General features: G+C 44.0%; 1 protein-coding gene across 1 annotated transcript in view; it reads left to right on the top strand.

The window, feature by feature from the left end:
* RAB30 (RAB30, member RAS oncogene family) overlaps positions 1–16,153 on the top strand; it is a 51,737-nt gene extending 35,584 nt beyond the window's left edge. The window contains exons 3-5 of the mRNA XM_054838463.1: positions 748–831; positions 5,371–5,554; positions 7,676–16,153. Coding sequence (XP_054694438.1) covers positions 748–831; positions 5,371–5,554; positions 7,676–7,926 — 519 coding nt within the window. The 3' untranslated portion in view covers positions 7,927–16,153. The remainder of the gene's footprint in view (positions 1–747; positions 832–5,370; positions 5,555–7,675) is intronic.
* The last annotated feature ends 1,590 nt before the right edge of the window (positions 16,154–17,743 follow it).

Raw genomic sequence — 17,743 nt, 5'->3', positions numbered from 1 at the left:
AGAACCAGGCTTCTGTGATCTGGGGCAAGAGAAAGTTTTGTATGATGCACTATAAAACAGAAGTTGTGGGTGTTTTGTTGCACTCTCCACTAGGAATTGTCAGTGATTTTCTCCCTCACTGCTAATTTTAGTTTTAAAGCAGTGGTGATGTTAAGCACTCTCCAACCGCATGTGACAGCTGGTGGCAATAAAGCTAGTCAACCCCAAAGGGTTAACTACAAAAAGTCTGTGGCCACTTCTGCTTGTGTTTTGACAGCGCAGCTGCTGTAGGGGATGGATGTGCCCCAAAATCAACATGACTTTGTAGACCTAGACACCAGAAATCCAAAAGCTCTGTTTAATTTTTTTTTTGGTTTGCTGTTGCTCCTTCCCAATGGTGCTGCAATCAAATACCACCAGCATCATGCCTGCCCTTGCTGTTGCACCAGCAGTGGCTGGCTCCGTGCTTCGATCCCAAAACGCTGCGCAGGGATGTAACCCCAGTGCTGGGAGCTGCCAGAAATGCCTTGCCGTGCTGTGGCGTGTGATGGAGGGGAGAGGGAAGGCGTGAGGTCACGGGAGCAAAGGCGTCTCATCCCACATGGGGGAATGTCACGTTTTCCTCTCTAAATGTGATGGAAATAAGTGTCTGGGGAAGGGGATGAGGGAGCAATAGTTCTGAGGATGGAAAAGGGTGAGGATTGGCACCCAGAGAGCGTTTTGTCTTGCTATAGGAATTTGCTTAATGAAACTCTTGTTTTCTTTCAGGGGCTTTTCCCACCGGGTCAAGGAGCCACGATTGGGGTTGACTTTATGATTAAAACCGTGGAGATAAATGGTGAAAAAGTAAAGGTAGGAGCCTGATGGTTTTAAGTGTAAACTTGTGTGGCAGTACCATAGCTGAGGTTTCTTGCTTGCAGCCCTCTCGCTGCTGGACGGCGCGTGGGGAAGCTCAGGGCTGTCTGGCGTGGCTCAGGCAACGCTGGGTCTTAACAATCTTTGTGCCCCTCTCCACAATTACCATCAGGATCATACTCTAAGGGAGAAAATGGAAAGGGGAGATCTTGCAAAACTCTATCCTTGCTTAGGAGACACTGAGATCGTGCCTGGCCGGGGTTGAGGAAGCACAAACCTCTGCTCGTGGCACTTTTGGTAAACAGAAATCTGTTGCATTCCCACTGGGATATGCTCGATCAAGGTCTTCTCCTGTGAGCTCCCAGGATGGCTGTTGGGGAGAGCAGGTTTCTGGACTTGAGTGGTTCTGCACAACAAAGGCTCATCTTCCACTTCTGCTGAGTTATGGATTTGGGAGAAGCAGAGATGGTCACAATACTTATGCTTCAGTCAACAGATTGAATTGAGAAGGGCGATGTCCTCCATATTATTGACTCTTTCACCTTCCAAAATAGGGTGGTTGCAATCAAACTGCTGCTTTCCTTGCCCTGTGCTAACTTCCAAACAGTGCCTGAGCATCACTAGTGCTGCTTCGTTCATTAGTAGAGATTTTGCTAGAGCTACTGTGGTGTCCAAGAGGTGGGGGAAGAGTATGGTTATCTGAGCCTCTAATGTCATGATGTCTAGGGTCCCTGAGCTCCTTCTGGAATTATTCTGCCTGCATTAAACCCTCAGGCATCAAAATGGAAAACAGGTTTTTCCCTTTGCTGCCATCATCAGATCTAGTGGTGAACAAATGGGAGAGCAGCAGCAGTGTGACAGTGGCTGGATGTGACATCGAGACCCATTTTTAAGCTTGTGTGAGTGATGGGGTGGAAACAGTGGACTTATGCAAATCTTCAGCCATGGGGTTTTTTCCCACCTGTATTTCAGTGCAGATGTTTCTTAAGAAAATCAGGTGGTGTGTTCCTAAGTTTAGAACAGATTTTAAGTCATGATTATGTCAGCAGGCTGCCACCTCGCTGCATGAGGAGCTGTACAAACCTGTGGCAAGTGATGGTCCTTGACCAGAAGACTTTCCAGCCGAAGCAGGTGAAGGTCAAGAGGTGTAAATACCTTCCCCTGACAGAGTTAATGTTCAGCACATTGCTGTGCAAGTGGGACAGAGCAGCAGGTGGGAAAGCAGAGAGGATCACGTGCAGCCCCTGTGGTGTCGGTGCTTAGCTCGGTACTTGTGGTGCTCATTAGCAGGCGTCTGGTGTAGCAGGGTTGGACAGGACATGGATGCTGCTTGTCCAGGCTCCTCGGACAGCAGAGATGCTTCTTTCAGCCAAAACCAGCTCCAATGGAGCAGCTCAGAGGATCTGAGCTGGTAAATGGATTAAGTACTGCACTGAAGGGGGAATTAATTTTTTCCCTTATACCTGGCTTAAACCAGCTATCTCCAAGATTGTCCTGGTCAATAGAGGGAGAAAAGCAATCTCTGAGGAAAATTAATCCCATCCACTTCAGACACCTCTCCTTCCCAAGCATCTGGTTCCCTATCAAGTACAGATGGAGCCTTAAGAACATCGTTTATATCTGAGGTCTGGTTTTTGGACTTACCCTAAGGATTTGTCTGCGTTTGACTTGTTGCTCCCATGACATAAGCCTGTTTTAAGACTAGCTTGAACTGAGGATGCAAACTCTTTAAGAGAAAGTTGGGAGCAGCTGTGCCAACATGGGCTGTCTCAGCAGCAAGGATGGTTCGGGGAAGCTCTACAACCTCAATTCGCTCATCAGCCCCTGCTGCCCTGCCCATGTCTGATGAATGCACGAGTGTCCACCCAAGCGAGTCTCTTAATCACCTTGGGGCTGGCTTGTGTTTCACAGAGCCTCAGCAAGTGGTAGCTGGTATACCAAATATATTTCACACAGCAAATAATGAGCTGTTAAATCAAAGTCCCTCTCCTGACCCCACCAGTGGAGTAAATTGGAGTCACTGGAGCTCAGCCATAATGACCAAGCTTGGGTGGAAGCTTAGTATGATATGTTTGGGCATCTGAATGAGCCTTCTGGAGTCCGAAAGGAAAATGGATTTCTTTCAGGGAGTGACCTTGTAGCTGAAACTTTTTGAGTAAGCAGTGCTACTGAGAATAAACATTTAATGAGCGGGAAAAGCAGGAATGAGTCAGAGCATAACACAATGAAAATGACATCTCAGTCAAACGAGGTGCTTCTGTGACTGTTAGCTCCTTAAACAGTGCCTGAGCTGTGACTGCACCTCTGTGCCAGGCAGCATCTCCTGCATGTCTGCTGGGATCCAGGATGACAGAGCAGAGCTGTTTACCAAAAGGGTTTTCAGACTTGAAAATAAGTGATAGATTTCTGGGGAAAAATAATTTCCAGCTTTCAAAATTGCATTTGAAAGTCAGTGGAGAGGGAGTTGCTAGCATGAAAGCTGTGTGCAAGCCATCTCAGATATGAGTGGCTACTAAAGCTTGCTGACAGATGAGCTGAAACGGCACTGTGCAGTTGAGGGGGCTTTTGATCTGCCTGGCTTTTCCTAATAAAACCAAAAATATGTACAACACCTGTACTAGGGAGCTACACGAATTCCAGCCAAGTAGATAGTAGTTATGCTGGTCAAAGCTAAGCATCCTCAGTGCTGCAGAGGGCTATGCTATATGGACCTGTGATCTTAGTGTACTTGGTGGAAATGTTCATATGCATAAAGCTAAAGGTATGTTCAAATGTTGGGAGAACGGGAAGCGTCAGCTGGCTCCCAGAAAAGAAAGGTCTAGGTTTTCTGCAGGCTGAGTCAGGCACTGTCCTTTGGTTCCTCAGGAAAAAATTGATACAAGTAAAATGATTGCTGTGAAATATTTTATTTGGCAGAAATAATCAGCGGGGTGAAGTGTGAGATTTTCCCGCATTTTGTGTGCTGGAAGAGTTTATCAGTGGCTGTAAGGTCAGGGGCTCTTCCCTGTCTTCTGCGCCCAGCTCACAGGTGGACTCACAGCTGCAGCCAGTGAGAAACCTTCTCCTCCAGGGCAATCCTTTTTGCTTTCAATGTCTGCTATATTAAAGCAGTGGAAGAACATCTTCACACCAAGTTTTTATCAGCTTGGAGATCTTCTCAATAAATGCAAAACATACATAAGCTGGAGTTAACCAGTAGACCAATCGGTAGATGTTTTTCCTGGGAAATAGCTGAGCAACAACAAAATTATCTGTATTTTTCCATCTGCCAGAGTTTGGACGCTGGTTTGTTTTAACAGGGACTTGTTTTTTATCTAAATTTTATGTGCAAATAATTTAAGTTATGGTTTTGTATGTCACTTAACTGTAGGTGCCAGGTTCAGCCGTTTAAATACAACTATACCAAGAGATTAAGCACAAAGGTGCCCAGGAGCTGTGAGCCACAGATTACTTTCTCTGCAAAAAATGTACTTTTTCAAAATCATACCCCATGTCTGAAAGCTGCTACTGGAAGCTCTCATTGCAGACTAACACATTTATGATGAGTAGCTGGCGTAGTTCGACTTTGGAACTGGGCAAGAATAAGGTTTTCTCTGTTACGGGCTGCTGAATACATGGAAAAAATCTCAAATACTTTACTTTTTTCTGCCCAGAGTACACAGGACTCTGGCTGGAAATCAACCTTTCACATATTTAATTCCAGGGAGGGGTGCTTTAAAAAAAATAAAAGCTGAAGCAGAGAAGTACTCTTTTTATGCTGAAATGGTTTAATTTGGGAAGGTTTGTTTCTTTGTCTGCCTTTCTGAAGAACTGAGGTTTTGATGACCAACCAAAAACTATTATATGGTCAAATAATAAAAACAGTATGAGTTTAGTTTGTATTGGGAAATGCATGTTGTCTTCCTGGACCCAGAGGCTTTGGCAAACACTCATGACCTCTTTGATATAGTTAAGGACGTGTCAACCAGTTCTACGCGTTGGGAAGGCAGGCAGCGAGCAACTGGGTGAGATGTAGAGAGGAAACACGTTCGAGTCCCTGGATCAGCCTTCGGCTGAGCCCCTTGGTCAGTCCTGTGCTTTCCACCTGTCCGTGCATCATCGCGGGATAACTAAAACTGCCTCTGGGAGCGAGAGGAGAGGCTTTCTTATTTCTTCTTGGGACGGATGCTGCTGTTGGTTGGACTTCAGGGGTAGAAGTGACTTCCTCACTCCAGCGCCTGGGTTGTAACTCCAGGCCAGCAGCTCTGCCCGCAACAGGGGGAGATGCTGGAAGTCGCATGAAAGCCCGCAGATCTGCCGCTTCCAGGGGCCGCAGTGCCAGCTGACTTTGTGCCTTGCATTTCAATCCACAAGTGCAGGAATGGAAACAAAAAAAACACTGGGAGAGGGGAAGCCAGAGGGGAGAGGAGCTAAGTGCTTTCCCAGCATTGGTTTAATCCTGAAGGCGTTTTTTTTAGGTCAAAACAGTGCTGATATCAAATGAAAAAAGTATTTTTTTTTTTTCCCTTTTACCACCCTACCTTGTTATGCCAAAAGCTGCAGATCTGGGACACAGCAGGACAAGAGCGATTCCGGTCCATCACGCAGAGTTACTATCGCAGTGCTAACGCGTTAATCTTGACCTACGACATCACCTGTGAAGAATCCTTCCGGTGCCTCCCCGAGTGGCTGCGAGAAATCGAGCAGTATGCCAGCAATAAGGTCATAACCGTGCTAGTGGGTAAGCGATGATCGTCCCTAGCGAGGTGGTGCGATGAGGGGGTGAGCTGTGTGTGTCAAGGGGTTGGTGGCAGATGGAGGTGTTAGGAGCAGGAAAACGTGGCGTCCGTGTGAACTGGTGGTGCAGGATGCTCGAACTGGTGCAGCAGATCTTGTGGCCAACCAGTTGTAACTGCAGGTGGGTGCAGGGTGCACCCGGCGCCTTAAACCTAGTGCTTGGACCATTCCTTCTGCAAATAACCCCAAGATGCTGGTAGCGATGTTCAGGACACCACAGGCACTTCTCAAAGTGTGGTCCTGTCTCAGGTCTAAAGCTATTGCACGCAGAGGTGGATACTTCCCACCAGCTGATCCCATATGGGACTAAAGTGTTGATGGTGCAGCTACCAACTGAGCTAAGAATAGAGCAGTTTCCCTTGTGACTCCCAGCTCAGATCTCTACAAATATACAAGGATCTGCTCAAGCTGGGGTTGCCTCTGGGTTGCTGTACACCGTAGCTGTGGGACAACCAGTGTCTTGTCTTGCATGGGTCAGGATCCGGGAACCAGATCAGGATGTGATGGTTGTGTGGATCATAGCATTCATAGGTGGGACAGAGCTGGAAAACTGGGTATTTTTGCATGGATTTTAGGGAAACTAAAAATAAATAACTGAATGTTAATCTGTAGAGCTGCAACTCAAGCTAAAGCAGACCTCAGGCCATCTGTCTGCTACAAGCAAGGGGAAGATTATTTTGCCTACCTGTGCTTTTCCATGCTCTGCCTTCAGCATCTGATAGTCAGGACTTGGCTTTTAAAGGCTCAAGAATATATAAAGAACAATGGAAAAATAACTTGAGGAACACCAGAAAGTTTCTTGCTGCAATGTTGATATCACATTTAATAGTTTGCTGTTTAAAAAGAAAAAAAAAATCTAGAGGGCTGTAAAATGTGTTTAAGGTAGCTTTAAAAATCTTTTGAGCTTTACATGCCCCGGTGGTATTTACAAGCGAGCCTTGGGATTTACAGAGCTTCTATACAAGAAACTCGTTATACTCCATGAGAAGGGTATGGCACATGTACAAATGGCACAGAAATAATTAATGTATGGCTAATAAATGTATAGATGATTTTTTTTTAGGGAACATTAAGTTAATTAGCAAGATCTACAGTGCAAAATATAAATGATAACAGCCATAACACACACTTTGAAGATGGTGACATCCATAAACCACCAGTGATAATTTGTTTAGAAAGGTAACTTCAGTTACCTACAGTGGGTCCAAGAAACTGCTTTATCAGGAAAGAAAGGGGATCTCAGATGAGAGGAAGGTGATGAGACGTGGCTTGCCAGTGGAAGTGCAGTCTTTCTTCCCGCTCCTTCTCATAAAATTGCTGGTAGAAGCAAGGCCAGGAGATGTCTCCTCCTGAACCTTCCAGGTCCCTGGACACAGCCCCCTGTTATCGCAGCTCCTGGTTTATCTTCTTTGTGAGATTAATTTATGGCAGAAATATCATGTTTGAAGTGGCTGGTAGTAGAGTATAATCATATCAGACTCTTGCTCGAGGCTTTAATCAGCTCTGCTAAACCAAGCTCTCCAAAGGAAGGGGCTGGTTTCTCACCCCACCTCATTCTGTGAGTGCCTCCGAGCCCGTCCCTCTTCCAGCCTCAACAGCCAAATTCTTCATGGGAATATTGAAATAGGAAAGCTGCCTTCTGTGCCAGGCTTCTTTTAAAGCTTGTAATGACATAAGAAATATCACGTTTAGTGTCTCATATGCTATAATTGACATTTTAAGTGCTCCTCAGAGCAAGAACAGGAGAAATTTGAATAGATATTAAAATGGAAATCCTTTAATGTTGGTTGATAGCAGCAAACAGATGCACTGGTGTTAAATTAAAGCTAACTGCCTTGGATGTTTACATGGCATATTCCATTAAATGAGCTGCTATTAAATGAACTGGGTCGCATGTATCAGGGAATCCGTTATTTGGAGGGGAGAGCAAGCACTAAGTTTCACATAAAAACCACTGTCCATACACATACACAACACCAAACTCTTCTTTATCCCTTATCAACTTCTGTTTCTCTTGTTTTGGAAGTCAAATTAATTCCCCTTCTAAACTCTTTTATCAATGCAGGTAATAAGATTGATTTAGCTGATAAGAGGGAAGTCTCCCAGCAAAGAGCTGCAGAGTTTTCCGAAGCACAGGACATGTACTATCTGGAAACCTCGGCAAAAGAATCAGATAATGTGGAAAAACTCTTCCTGGACTTGGCCTGCCGGTTGATCAGCGAGGCCCGACAGAACACCCTTGTGAACAATGTCTCGTCCCCCTTGCCAGGAGAGGGGAAAAGTATCAGCTACTTGACTTGCTGTAATTTTAATTAAAGAGCTGGAATGTGATTTCCCCTTCCGCCATGGGCCAAGAGGATTTTTTTGCTGGGATTTATCTCCTTGAAGGGAATTCCTGCCACTTTGACCCATCTGACCTATGCTGAGTCAGGTTGCAGACCTGGAAGTGTGGTAGGTGGGCGGCTCCAGCTGCATGGCAACGTAGCAGAATATAACACGGTTTAAATTTCGTTTTTCTTCCAGTCTCTGGAGCGGGTTAGGAAAAGGAGAGTTGCACAAGTGTTTCATGTAATGCAGAACGTGAGCTATTGCGTTTCCTTCTACAGAAGACTGGAGCAGCGTCTCTTGAGGAAGATATTGAAGAGATCAAAATCTCTCTTACACAGCAATGTGTTTGGTCCTTTCTAAAATTAAAAAAAAATAAGAAACAATGAACACTGACCCTGGACTACGTTGGCAATCTTCCGGGCTGCCAGTGAGTGAGCTCTTAGGACATGTATATAGTGTCTGCCCGCGCGCCTTCATGGAGGACTCCGGTGTTTGAAATAGTGTTATGTCTCTCATCTACAGGCACTTTCATGAACATGGAATTAAAAAAAGTTACATATATCAACATTTTCAAGATTTAAGACGACATGGATACGGCTCAGTCACTCCCTTTGGTGCTAGCAGTTCAGCAAATATTCCATAGACCAAACGTAGTCTTACTACATTAATGTCCTCTGAATGTGTAACTTAGACTGGTTAGGAAAAAAACACTAATAAGCACTGTTCATAAAAAAAAAATAAAAAAATAAATCTTGTTACCTCTTTTTCTAGGCCTGAGTGTAGTGGGAAAGGACTGTGCTTCTTTGATATCCAACATAGGATAAAAAGACTTTCCAGAAATAAAGCAAAAATAAAAATTAACCGTTCCTTCTCTAAATAGTAATGTCCTAATGTGAAAAATGAGCCTTGGGGAAGGTTATTGGTGGAGTTGGAAAAAGCGCACCAGACATGACCAAAATATTGTGCGTGCATGGATTGTGTATAAGGGTTCAAGGAGAGCACAGTTTGAAGTGGCAGTCTGCAATATGTCCGGCTTAAAAATAAAGCTTGTAGGTACAGTTCTTGTTGAAAGGCAGGCGTACAATTTTGTAGAGGGTTTTTTTTTACGCGAAGTGGAAATAGCGATGGGGTTGCAAGCGGTAGCATTCTGTGTCTGACCCATCCAGCGCTCACCTTGTGGAACTGCTCTCCAAGATGTTGTTGAAGGTATCTTCTTGGCATCCAGGCTCTCGGCTACACTAGCTTTCAGGTTCGGGGCTGTAGAGTCATTTAATTTACTTGATGCTTTGTACTCTTAATCCCAGACTCCAGTGTACTTGTAACTGTTTAGACAATTTCTTCTTATGAAAACCTCTGAAGGGGAAACGCTATGGAGTTTGCGATGTTATTACGCCTCTAGTGCCATATGTGAATAATGCATTGCAAATTTACACGTTGACGTTACAGTGAAATTGGAAAATAGTGAATGCACAGATAAAAATTATATTTAGAAGTTTTGAGTTCAGTTTAGCTCATCTGGATAAATCTGTCCTGGCAATTACATGGCTGTGATACGCTGTGATTTAGAGCTAATCAATTTAATATTATTTGGCTTTTACTGGAGATTATAACAGAGTTTTTGTATTGACATAAAAAGCTGCCAGTAAGTACTTATTGAAAAGAATAACAATTTAAAAAAAAAAAAAAGGGAATTTTAAAATGCTTTTTCACATCTTGCTGGAAAGACTTCTTTGGGCTGTATCATGTTGTGCCTTTGATCTGTAACGGGGAGCTGACTCTGCCAGAGAGAGGGGGGATCGTGTGTCGTGGCCATTTTTAATACTTTCTTGCCATTTTTTAGGTCACTTTCTTCTTTTATGGCTAGTGGTGAACAGGAAGGTGTAGAGGTTGAGGCTTTTTTGTCGTTTAGGTAACACTTAGCAAAGAGGTTCTGTAAGTGTGAGATGTTGGGGGACATGTCATCTGCTGCACTGGCCTGGTCCTTTTCCGTCTCTGCTCATGGTGTAATCCAGAGCATTTAGAAATGTGTGGGACTTTGGCTTCTGCTGTGCTGGACCGTGTGGTACAGCTTGTGCTCAAGAGCAACGTCTGTCTTGAGCATTCCTCAAATTGCCAAATGCAGCCTCATTCGAGCTCGTGAAGACCACCCAACTCTGAGACAGCTGATTCCACACAGCTTTTAAGTAGCTGTTCAGAGCAAGGCTCAGGGTGTTACACGTAAGGTAACACAAGTTAAAAATCAATACTATGTATATTTAATTTGTAAAAGCTCTTACTCTCCAGATGGTGGACTTGTCAGTGTATAATTGATACCAAATAGGGCAGGGCTTTCGAGTTAATCAAAGAGGAAGGAGACTGCCCGCTAAAATACTGGTGGGTTCCTCAGCCTGATTTCCAAAAGCATCAAAGCTGGGCAGGCACTTTTCATTCCTGCTGAGTACCACTATAAATGCATTTTAAAGTGTTCCTTGCATCACTTCTGGAGGTTGAACTCTAATGTGTTATCATGACTGAACAAGATGAACCGGTCAAATAGCAGAAACTGCTAACTTTATTTTCTTGGATATTCACTTTGAAATTTCTAGAAGGCTAAGTCTCTTTTTCCAGTGCTTTCCTAACCTGTTGGTGACTATTTTGGAGACTAGCTGCCTACTAGCAACCTCGAAGCATTGGTTCTTTTTATTGCTAGCAAATCTTCTCCATGTAATGGTCATAGGCCAAAGCTGTAGTTTGAAACTCTCCTCTTTTTCTGCAGCTGACACACACACACTACCTGTTGAAGAAGTGATATTTTAATGTAGTAACTCCTTCGCAGGAGTTACTTTTGTAGACCTTTGAATATATCTCTAGTGCATACAACCCACCTCTCCTTGTAGTGCTGAGGGCTTGGCTTCTCTTCTACAGTCTGGTCCACTGCTGAAGGCTTCCCAACCAGAAGAGAAGCTTTATCAACTGCTAATGACAACTTAGTGCTGTGGCATAGTGATCAGAGTCTTGAAAAATAAAAGGAGATAAAAAAATATAAATCCCAATTATCTGACAATCAGCTCTCCGACTGTGGCCAACACCTTGCTAGATGAGTGGATTTTTGAGAGAACTGTCAGTAAAAGCCTTGTGATGCTTGCTGGGTCAAGTGTCCAACAGCCATGCAGAATTGATATAATGGGGCCAAATTTGACCCGAAATGTTCTCTGCTACAAAGAGAGCAAAGTGTTGCTTTTAGTGTGGTTGCTAGATATTGATGTGTTCTCAGGGTGATATATTCACAGCCATGGAGTAATCTTCTTATTTCTGAGTGAATATTAACTTTTCTAAGTTATCATAATGAGACCTTTTCTTGAAACTTAGCACATTAAGTGGCTCCAAGCAGAAGCCAATATTGGATGGTCAACAGATGTTTGCTTTCTCTAACAAACCTGTTTGCAGAGATTAGTAAAAGCATCTCCCGAAAACTGGATGGTCTAAACTGTTTCCCGGTTCAGTCACTGATTCAGTCAGGCTCATCTTGGGTATACTACCAAATTTTCTGTGTTTCACACCGCTGTACGTGAAGCACTCGCTGGTGTTTTGTGTTTTGAATTTAAGCTGCAAGTTTGCTGGGACAAGCCATGACTCCTTTCTGATCCTATTTGAGTTCCCCATGAGAGACCAAGTGCTAGGGCAAAAAAACCCCCAACCCTTCAGGTCAAAGAGTTATGATGGAAAAAGTGAAATTAAGAACTCTGTAAAGAAGGGGACACTGGGTGCCTCTTCCTACCTCTAACGCTGAAGTCCTGATTTGATCTACAGGTAAGTTGTTTGAGCATGCAGTCAGAGACGTGTTTGTGCTGAATGCTAAACAGCTTTGTGATCATTGTTTAATGAAAATAATGAAAACCACACATGACAAATTGTCAGGCAAGAGACTTTGTTCTTTGCTGTAGAATACATGAAACAGCCCTTAAAAACTGTCGGCCTGCTGTTGCTGTTGGTCTTTTTGGAAATAGCTATATTGGTAACACTTGGCTCCTGCTAGTCTGGGTTTAGCAGTTAATGGCTATTGAATTCCTTCAGCATCAGTAAAAACGGCAGCAGACTGAGGCTGACGCAGGAGACAGTGATTTGAAAAAAGGCAAAGTCGAAATTAGTGGTGCGGAAGCATGGTAGGTGCACACACGTGGGACAGGCTTTCCTGAGCTTTTGCTGACAAGGGATGCAATTAGTTATAGTCAAACCCACTGGGTTTTCCCTTACTCGTTATCGCTAAGGACTGCTGTTTGTTCAGCTGCTTTTCCACTTGTCTTCTCTTTGCCCCATGAAGAACTAGCCATAAATCAGGCTGAGATGTTGAGCTGGTGTGATTTCTGTAGTCAGGGACTGAATTCAGTTGGAAAATAGGTGAAATTCTCCAGCTATTAAAATAGGCTGAGCAAATGTGCAGGATGCGCTGCCCTTTGGAGAGCTGCGGTGCTGTTATGGTCGCGTACGGCTGGACACACCACCACAGAAACTCTTCTGGCTGTGGGGCAGACTGAGTGCTACAGCCCTCTGGGCAAGGGGAAAGATGACTGGAGCAGAAAAGGCAAAGTAAAGGGATGGTTCTACTCAAGATTTCCTCAATCCCATCCTCTTTAAAAAAAAAAAAATGCTTCTATGACAAATTTGGATTGCTCTGGATTTTAAAAAGGAATGCTTTGAGTTTGAGTCTCAGCTGAGATTCTTCTACATGCTGTTGCTTTCAATATCAAAGTATCCCATATCCTTGTAAGTGTTGCCCCTCCAACACAGACCTTTTTGAGCTTATTCAGTTAGAAAAGGTGTTTCTAGAGGACACTTTGCAAATTCCTAGTAAGCAATGATGGAAACTCTCTGAAATGTTGATGTACATAAGGGCTCATCAGAAAACCCACTGGAGCTAAGAGAAATATTCTAAATTTGAATAGCAAAAGCCCAGTGAAACATGTTATATCAAAATGTTTTCTTCTTTAGGTTTTTTTATAAACTTTGCTTATTTGAACAAATTTGGTTCTTGAAGTCAACCTTTCTCTCCTTGTGTCAAGTCTGTCCTCTTGTTGCTGTGGGTAGTAATTGCTGTAGTTACTGTTCACAAACAGCAAAGGATCATCATTTTGAAGGACAGTCTTGTTATGACAATGCTTGGTGGGGAGACACTCGCTTGATTCCCAAGTGACTAGTGCATCCTCAGCAAAGCAGCTTCAACTGGAACCGGTCGTGTCTTTGTGACGTGATCATCCACTCAAGCTGTAGTTAAATGTACCACAAATGTTACAGATCTCACATCTGCCTCAGTTCAGGATTCATCTTAGCTGGGGAAATAAACAACAGGGTAATCATGCTGACCATGATGCAAGGCTCCCAAAGTAGCCCGCTGCGTTGCTCTGACTTACCTCGCTAATCACCACCTCGCTAAAATGACCCAAAGCCTCCTGTTGCTGTACTGTACTATATCTAGCTGAGAGAAATGGCTGGCTGTCATCACCCATGGATGCCATTGCACCCTTTCCCCTCATGTGAATGAGCTGTAACTTAAACCAGAAGTAAAAACTATGCCATGTGAGTTGAGAGTGTATTTGGGTTTTTTTGTGGGGGGCCAGAGATCCAGAAAAAACCCTGAACACCCTCATGTCTAATGTTTGCTCCTCCAAATACAGTCAACTGGGTAACTGGGGAAAGATAACCCAGATGTAGCAGAAGGTGGGATAGCAATGAGTGTCATTTAGGCTGTAAATGTTGTCAGTGAAAAATTAAGACTGGTTTTAAGAGTATAGCCAGGGTTAACAGCTCATCTGTCTGGATAAACAGGAGCTGGCTGTACCACACTCGGATATTGTCTGTGTTTTCACGTTAATAACCAGCTATTAGCGCTTCCTGGATGCAATCACATTTGTTGAACCAGTTATCCTCTTCTAGCAAGCTTGGAAGATAATTTTAGCTCTGGTTAGTGTTAAACTCAAGAAGCAGATGCCACCTTTACATTTGCACCTTTGCTTTTCCCATTGATGCTTATTTTGGGGTAACTTTCCCAAGGACATGCACACTTGTGAGTGTGTCACAGTGGTGTCTCTGCCAAGCATCTTCTGGACTCCAGCCCTGGTTGACAAGCACCTGACATGGTATCACCTGTGTCAGTCACTGTTTTAGCTGTGCATGGTTCCCTGCGGGAAAGGGGATGTTAAAAGTACTCTTACGCTTTCATGGGCAGTGATTGAGGGCTCTGGTGTGTCTGGTGTCACATGAATGTAAACCTCGGAGCTTTTCAAAGCCTGATTCCTTCATACCTTTCATCCATGAATCTGCTCCTTTTCAATACTGCTCATGCCTCAAGCACTGTGGAGGTCTCAGACTGGAATCAGGCCTCCTTGCATGAACCATGGGATCTGACTCCTGCTTTAGCTAGAAGGAAGAGCATCCATGGCTCATTTTCTGTGCCACCTTGAGTTTCTTACTATGAACATAAAGCTAACCAATTTGATAAGTCTGTTCTCAGGCAGGGCATCCTGTAAGGAATGTTTCCCTCCTTTTGGGACCAATACGAGAGATTCCGACCATTAAGAATCAGTGGTGGTTTGGTGCGAGTGAATCTCCAGCGAGCAAGCGGATGCTGCCCTCCATCCAGGGAGACTTACAGCCCTGTGGAGGAGGAGAATCCTTCTGAGCTGTCACTTGGGTGGTGGTGTGAATATCTCCAAGGGTCTGGGTTCCACCATTGGCATGAGCTTTAGTCAATGTAATGGCCGTGGCGTCCCCAGCAGGCAAGCCTTTGCAGAGGGGGAAGCGGAGGAGGGGAATGCTGTTTTGACGTTTTGACGGAGTGAGAATAAAATGTTTGGTCTACGGCAGGGAGAGCTGCCATGATTTCAGGCGCTGCTATTGCCTCAACTCTTGCAGGCCGTTTGGAAGAAAACCTTGTCGCTGGCCTACATGTACTGTCAGCACTGAAGGGGCAAAACTAACTTCTTAAGCCAATGTTTTAGGGGAGAAAAGGCCATCTGATGAGAGTATGGAGGAAGCCCAGCGCTTGTTGCTATGCTGCTTTGAAGTGACAAGTATATCTCTGGATATTAGAGAAGTAGTTTAAAATGTGCCATGGTTTTAGCATAATATGATGCACTGCAGATATGTCACATCCATTTCATTTCCCGCAGCTGTTTACAAAAGGAAAAAAACCCAACAAACCCTGAGATTGGAGCAGCTGCAGTCACTCAGCTGTCAATGTGGGACAAGGCTCTTTCTGCTCCTCTTTTATTTCCACTTCGCGCTGTTCTGCTGCACGTATTTGGCTGTTCTGTGAATTTGCAGATCATGAGATTTTTTTCGAACTGCCTTTGATCTCTACAGAAAGACTCACCCAGCTCTCATTTGAATTCATTAATACTTTGAGTAGGCATTTTAATTTTATGTTTACTGGCTTGTTTCCCTTGGTAATGTTATCTAACTGACAAGTTCGTCGTGCTCTGTATTACCTTTAGGTTTCTGAGTCTGAAATGTTTCTTCTTTCCTGTGATCATTTTTAGAGATGTTAGAAAGGCATCTTCATTTCCTCAGAAGAAAACCTGAATTACTCTCAGCTTTGATTACTAACCAATCCATATCGAAGCACGTAACTCTCTTTACAGCATGAACAAAGTACGTTTTATACCATCATCTGTAGTTTGAATTGTAGTTTAAAAACCAGCTTAAGCACTAAAAGCAGCATTTTGTTTGCAACTTCCATGCCAGGGAAGTCACAGCATTAAAGGAATTTCCTGGGTTGGAGTTTTTCCCACAAAGGTCTGCTGTCTTTTCCCCAACAATTGTGAATTTAGCACAATGTACAGAATTTTAGCAAGAATCCTGATTCCTAAACGCATGGCCAGAAGGATGAGGAGAGAACGTGTTTCTTGTTGATCAAGCACAACCATTTTGGTGGAGAAAATGCACTACAGCTGGTCGGGCCATTGATCTGGAGTTGCTGGGGTAGTGCTGTCTTTGGGAAGGGTATAGGTGTTAGCAAATCGCCAAACTGTGAATCATTGACTGTCGGAAGCATTTGGCTTGTCTGTTTTTTTTAAGTTCTTGTTGTCAAGTGTGGTACAGTGGGGTTGAGAAAGGAATGTATTTTGGATGACCAGGATAATGAATGTATGATGCTTCATGTTTATTTGTAATGTCCTTTTTATACTTAGAAATTGCTTACGTATGTACCTGTATGTAAATAAATGTTTAATCCTTTCCACTAAGTGTTTAAAGTGTTTGATTTGTTTGATTTTTGATTTGAACTGCAAAGCAAAATTGCCTTGAAAGTATGTACAGGACAGATTCACTTGACAAGATTTAGCATCAAGCCAACAGATGAATGGCTGCTGAAGATTTTCTGCTTGGGTCAGCATACCAAGGCTCTCACAGAGTTGGGACCTCACAAGAAAAGCGAAAGTAGAGCTGCTGTCCATGGGAGCAATGTTCCTTTGCACTAGAGGGAAGAAAAAATTTTATTCAAACCCAGAGAATTCACAGCCAAATGTGAAATGCCAAAGAAATGCCGGCATCAGGCACTAGAGGGGGGTCTTTGACAGAGGCAGCATCTTCATTCACCATCACTGCAAGCCGGTAGCTGGTGAAGCTCTTGTCCTACCAGGATGTTTGGGTTGTTTTGGCCGAAGGTGACATTTGGATGTTTCGGTTCAATTTATTCTCTGTTCCAGTGTCTTTTTTTTTTTTTTTTTTATGCTAGTTCTTCTCTTCAGCCTTCAACTTGCTCTTCATGCTCACAGAAGACTGCTTCTTCCACTGGAGTTCCCTACTGTCCTGCCTTTCTGGGGGCCTAGAATCCTTTTGGACAAGATCTCCCATTTCAAGCCTTTAGTCTTTTGGTCAATACATAAAGTTTGTGCTCTGATTTATTCAGGGAATCAGGTTTCCTCCCTGTGCTCTGCTTCATATCAAGGATGACTTCTGCTAACACTTACACTGAGAAATGAGCTGTGAAGCTTGAAGGCACCATGTGTCTTTTATTGCCTCTTCCACTGACCTTGAAGCTCCTTCCTTGGTAAATGTCTGACATGAGGGCTGGACCATCTGCTCCGTGATCCCCAGGAAGCTGGCAATTTGAGTCAGTGATAAAACAGAGAGGTATCTGGAGAGGGGAAAAGTCCCTGCATGCTTCTGGGGAGGAACTGGGCAAAGGGAGGAGAAGAAAACATCCTTAAAGCACAGACAGCTTGGGAACTGAGTATGTACTGAAAGAGGGGAGGGACAGAGTGTGTTGTCTCTCGGGGTGATGGCTGGAGAAGCCACACCAAGCTCATCCTGGGAAAAAGTAAGAGGCAGGTGAAGAGCAGCAGCTCACTCTCGCAAGGAGCAGGATGTAACCAGTGGAACGTGCAATCTCCTTCTTGTTCAGCAGGTGTAGCAGCAAGGACATGCAGAAAACCTGTGCCAGGCTTTGGGGTGCATACAGGAACTGTAGGAGCATGAAGGCTCTCTGCAAAAAAAGGAACAAACTGCCCAGGGGAAGAAATGCAAGACTGACAGACTACAGGAGCAGAAACAAGACAGCTTACTACCTCCCCTCCATCTTCTCATGTCCAAAGGCTTCCTACCGAGCACTTGGGGAGCTCTGCCCAGAAGATGTCATCTTGCTGACAGGGGCCTGTCACACAACAGTACTTTTTGGTCTCAGTGTGTGTGCAATCCCCTTGCACAAAGCACAGGAGATCTGACTGCCCTGCATTAATTTCAATGCTATCGTACAGACAGTCCTACCTAATTTAAAATCTAGTCTTCATTTATGGATTTCTATGCATAGGGAATCAACCACAAACACAGT

The sequence above is a fragment of the Grus americana genome, chromosome 1, assembly GCF_028858705.1.
Source record: "Grus americana isolate bGruAme1 chromosome 1, bGruAme1.mat, whole genome shotgun sequence".
Taxonomy (NCBI): Eukaryota; Metazoa; Chordata; class Aves; order Gruiformes; family Gruidae; genus Grus; species Grus americana.
The sequence above is the reverse complement of the archived record's forward strand: the minus strand, read 5'-3'. Positions and strand labels throughout refer to the sequence as shown.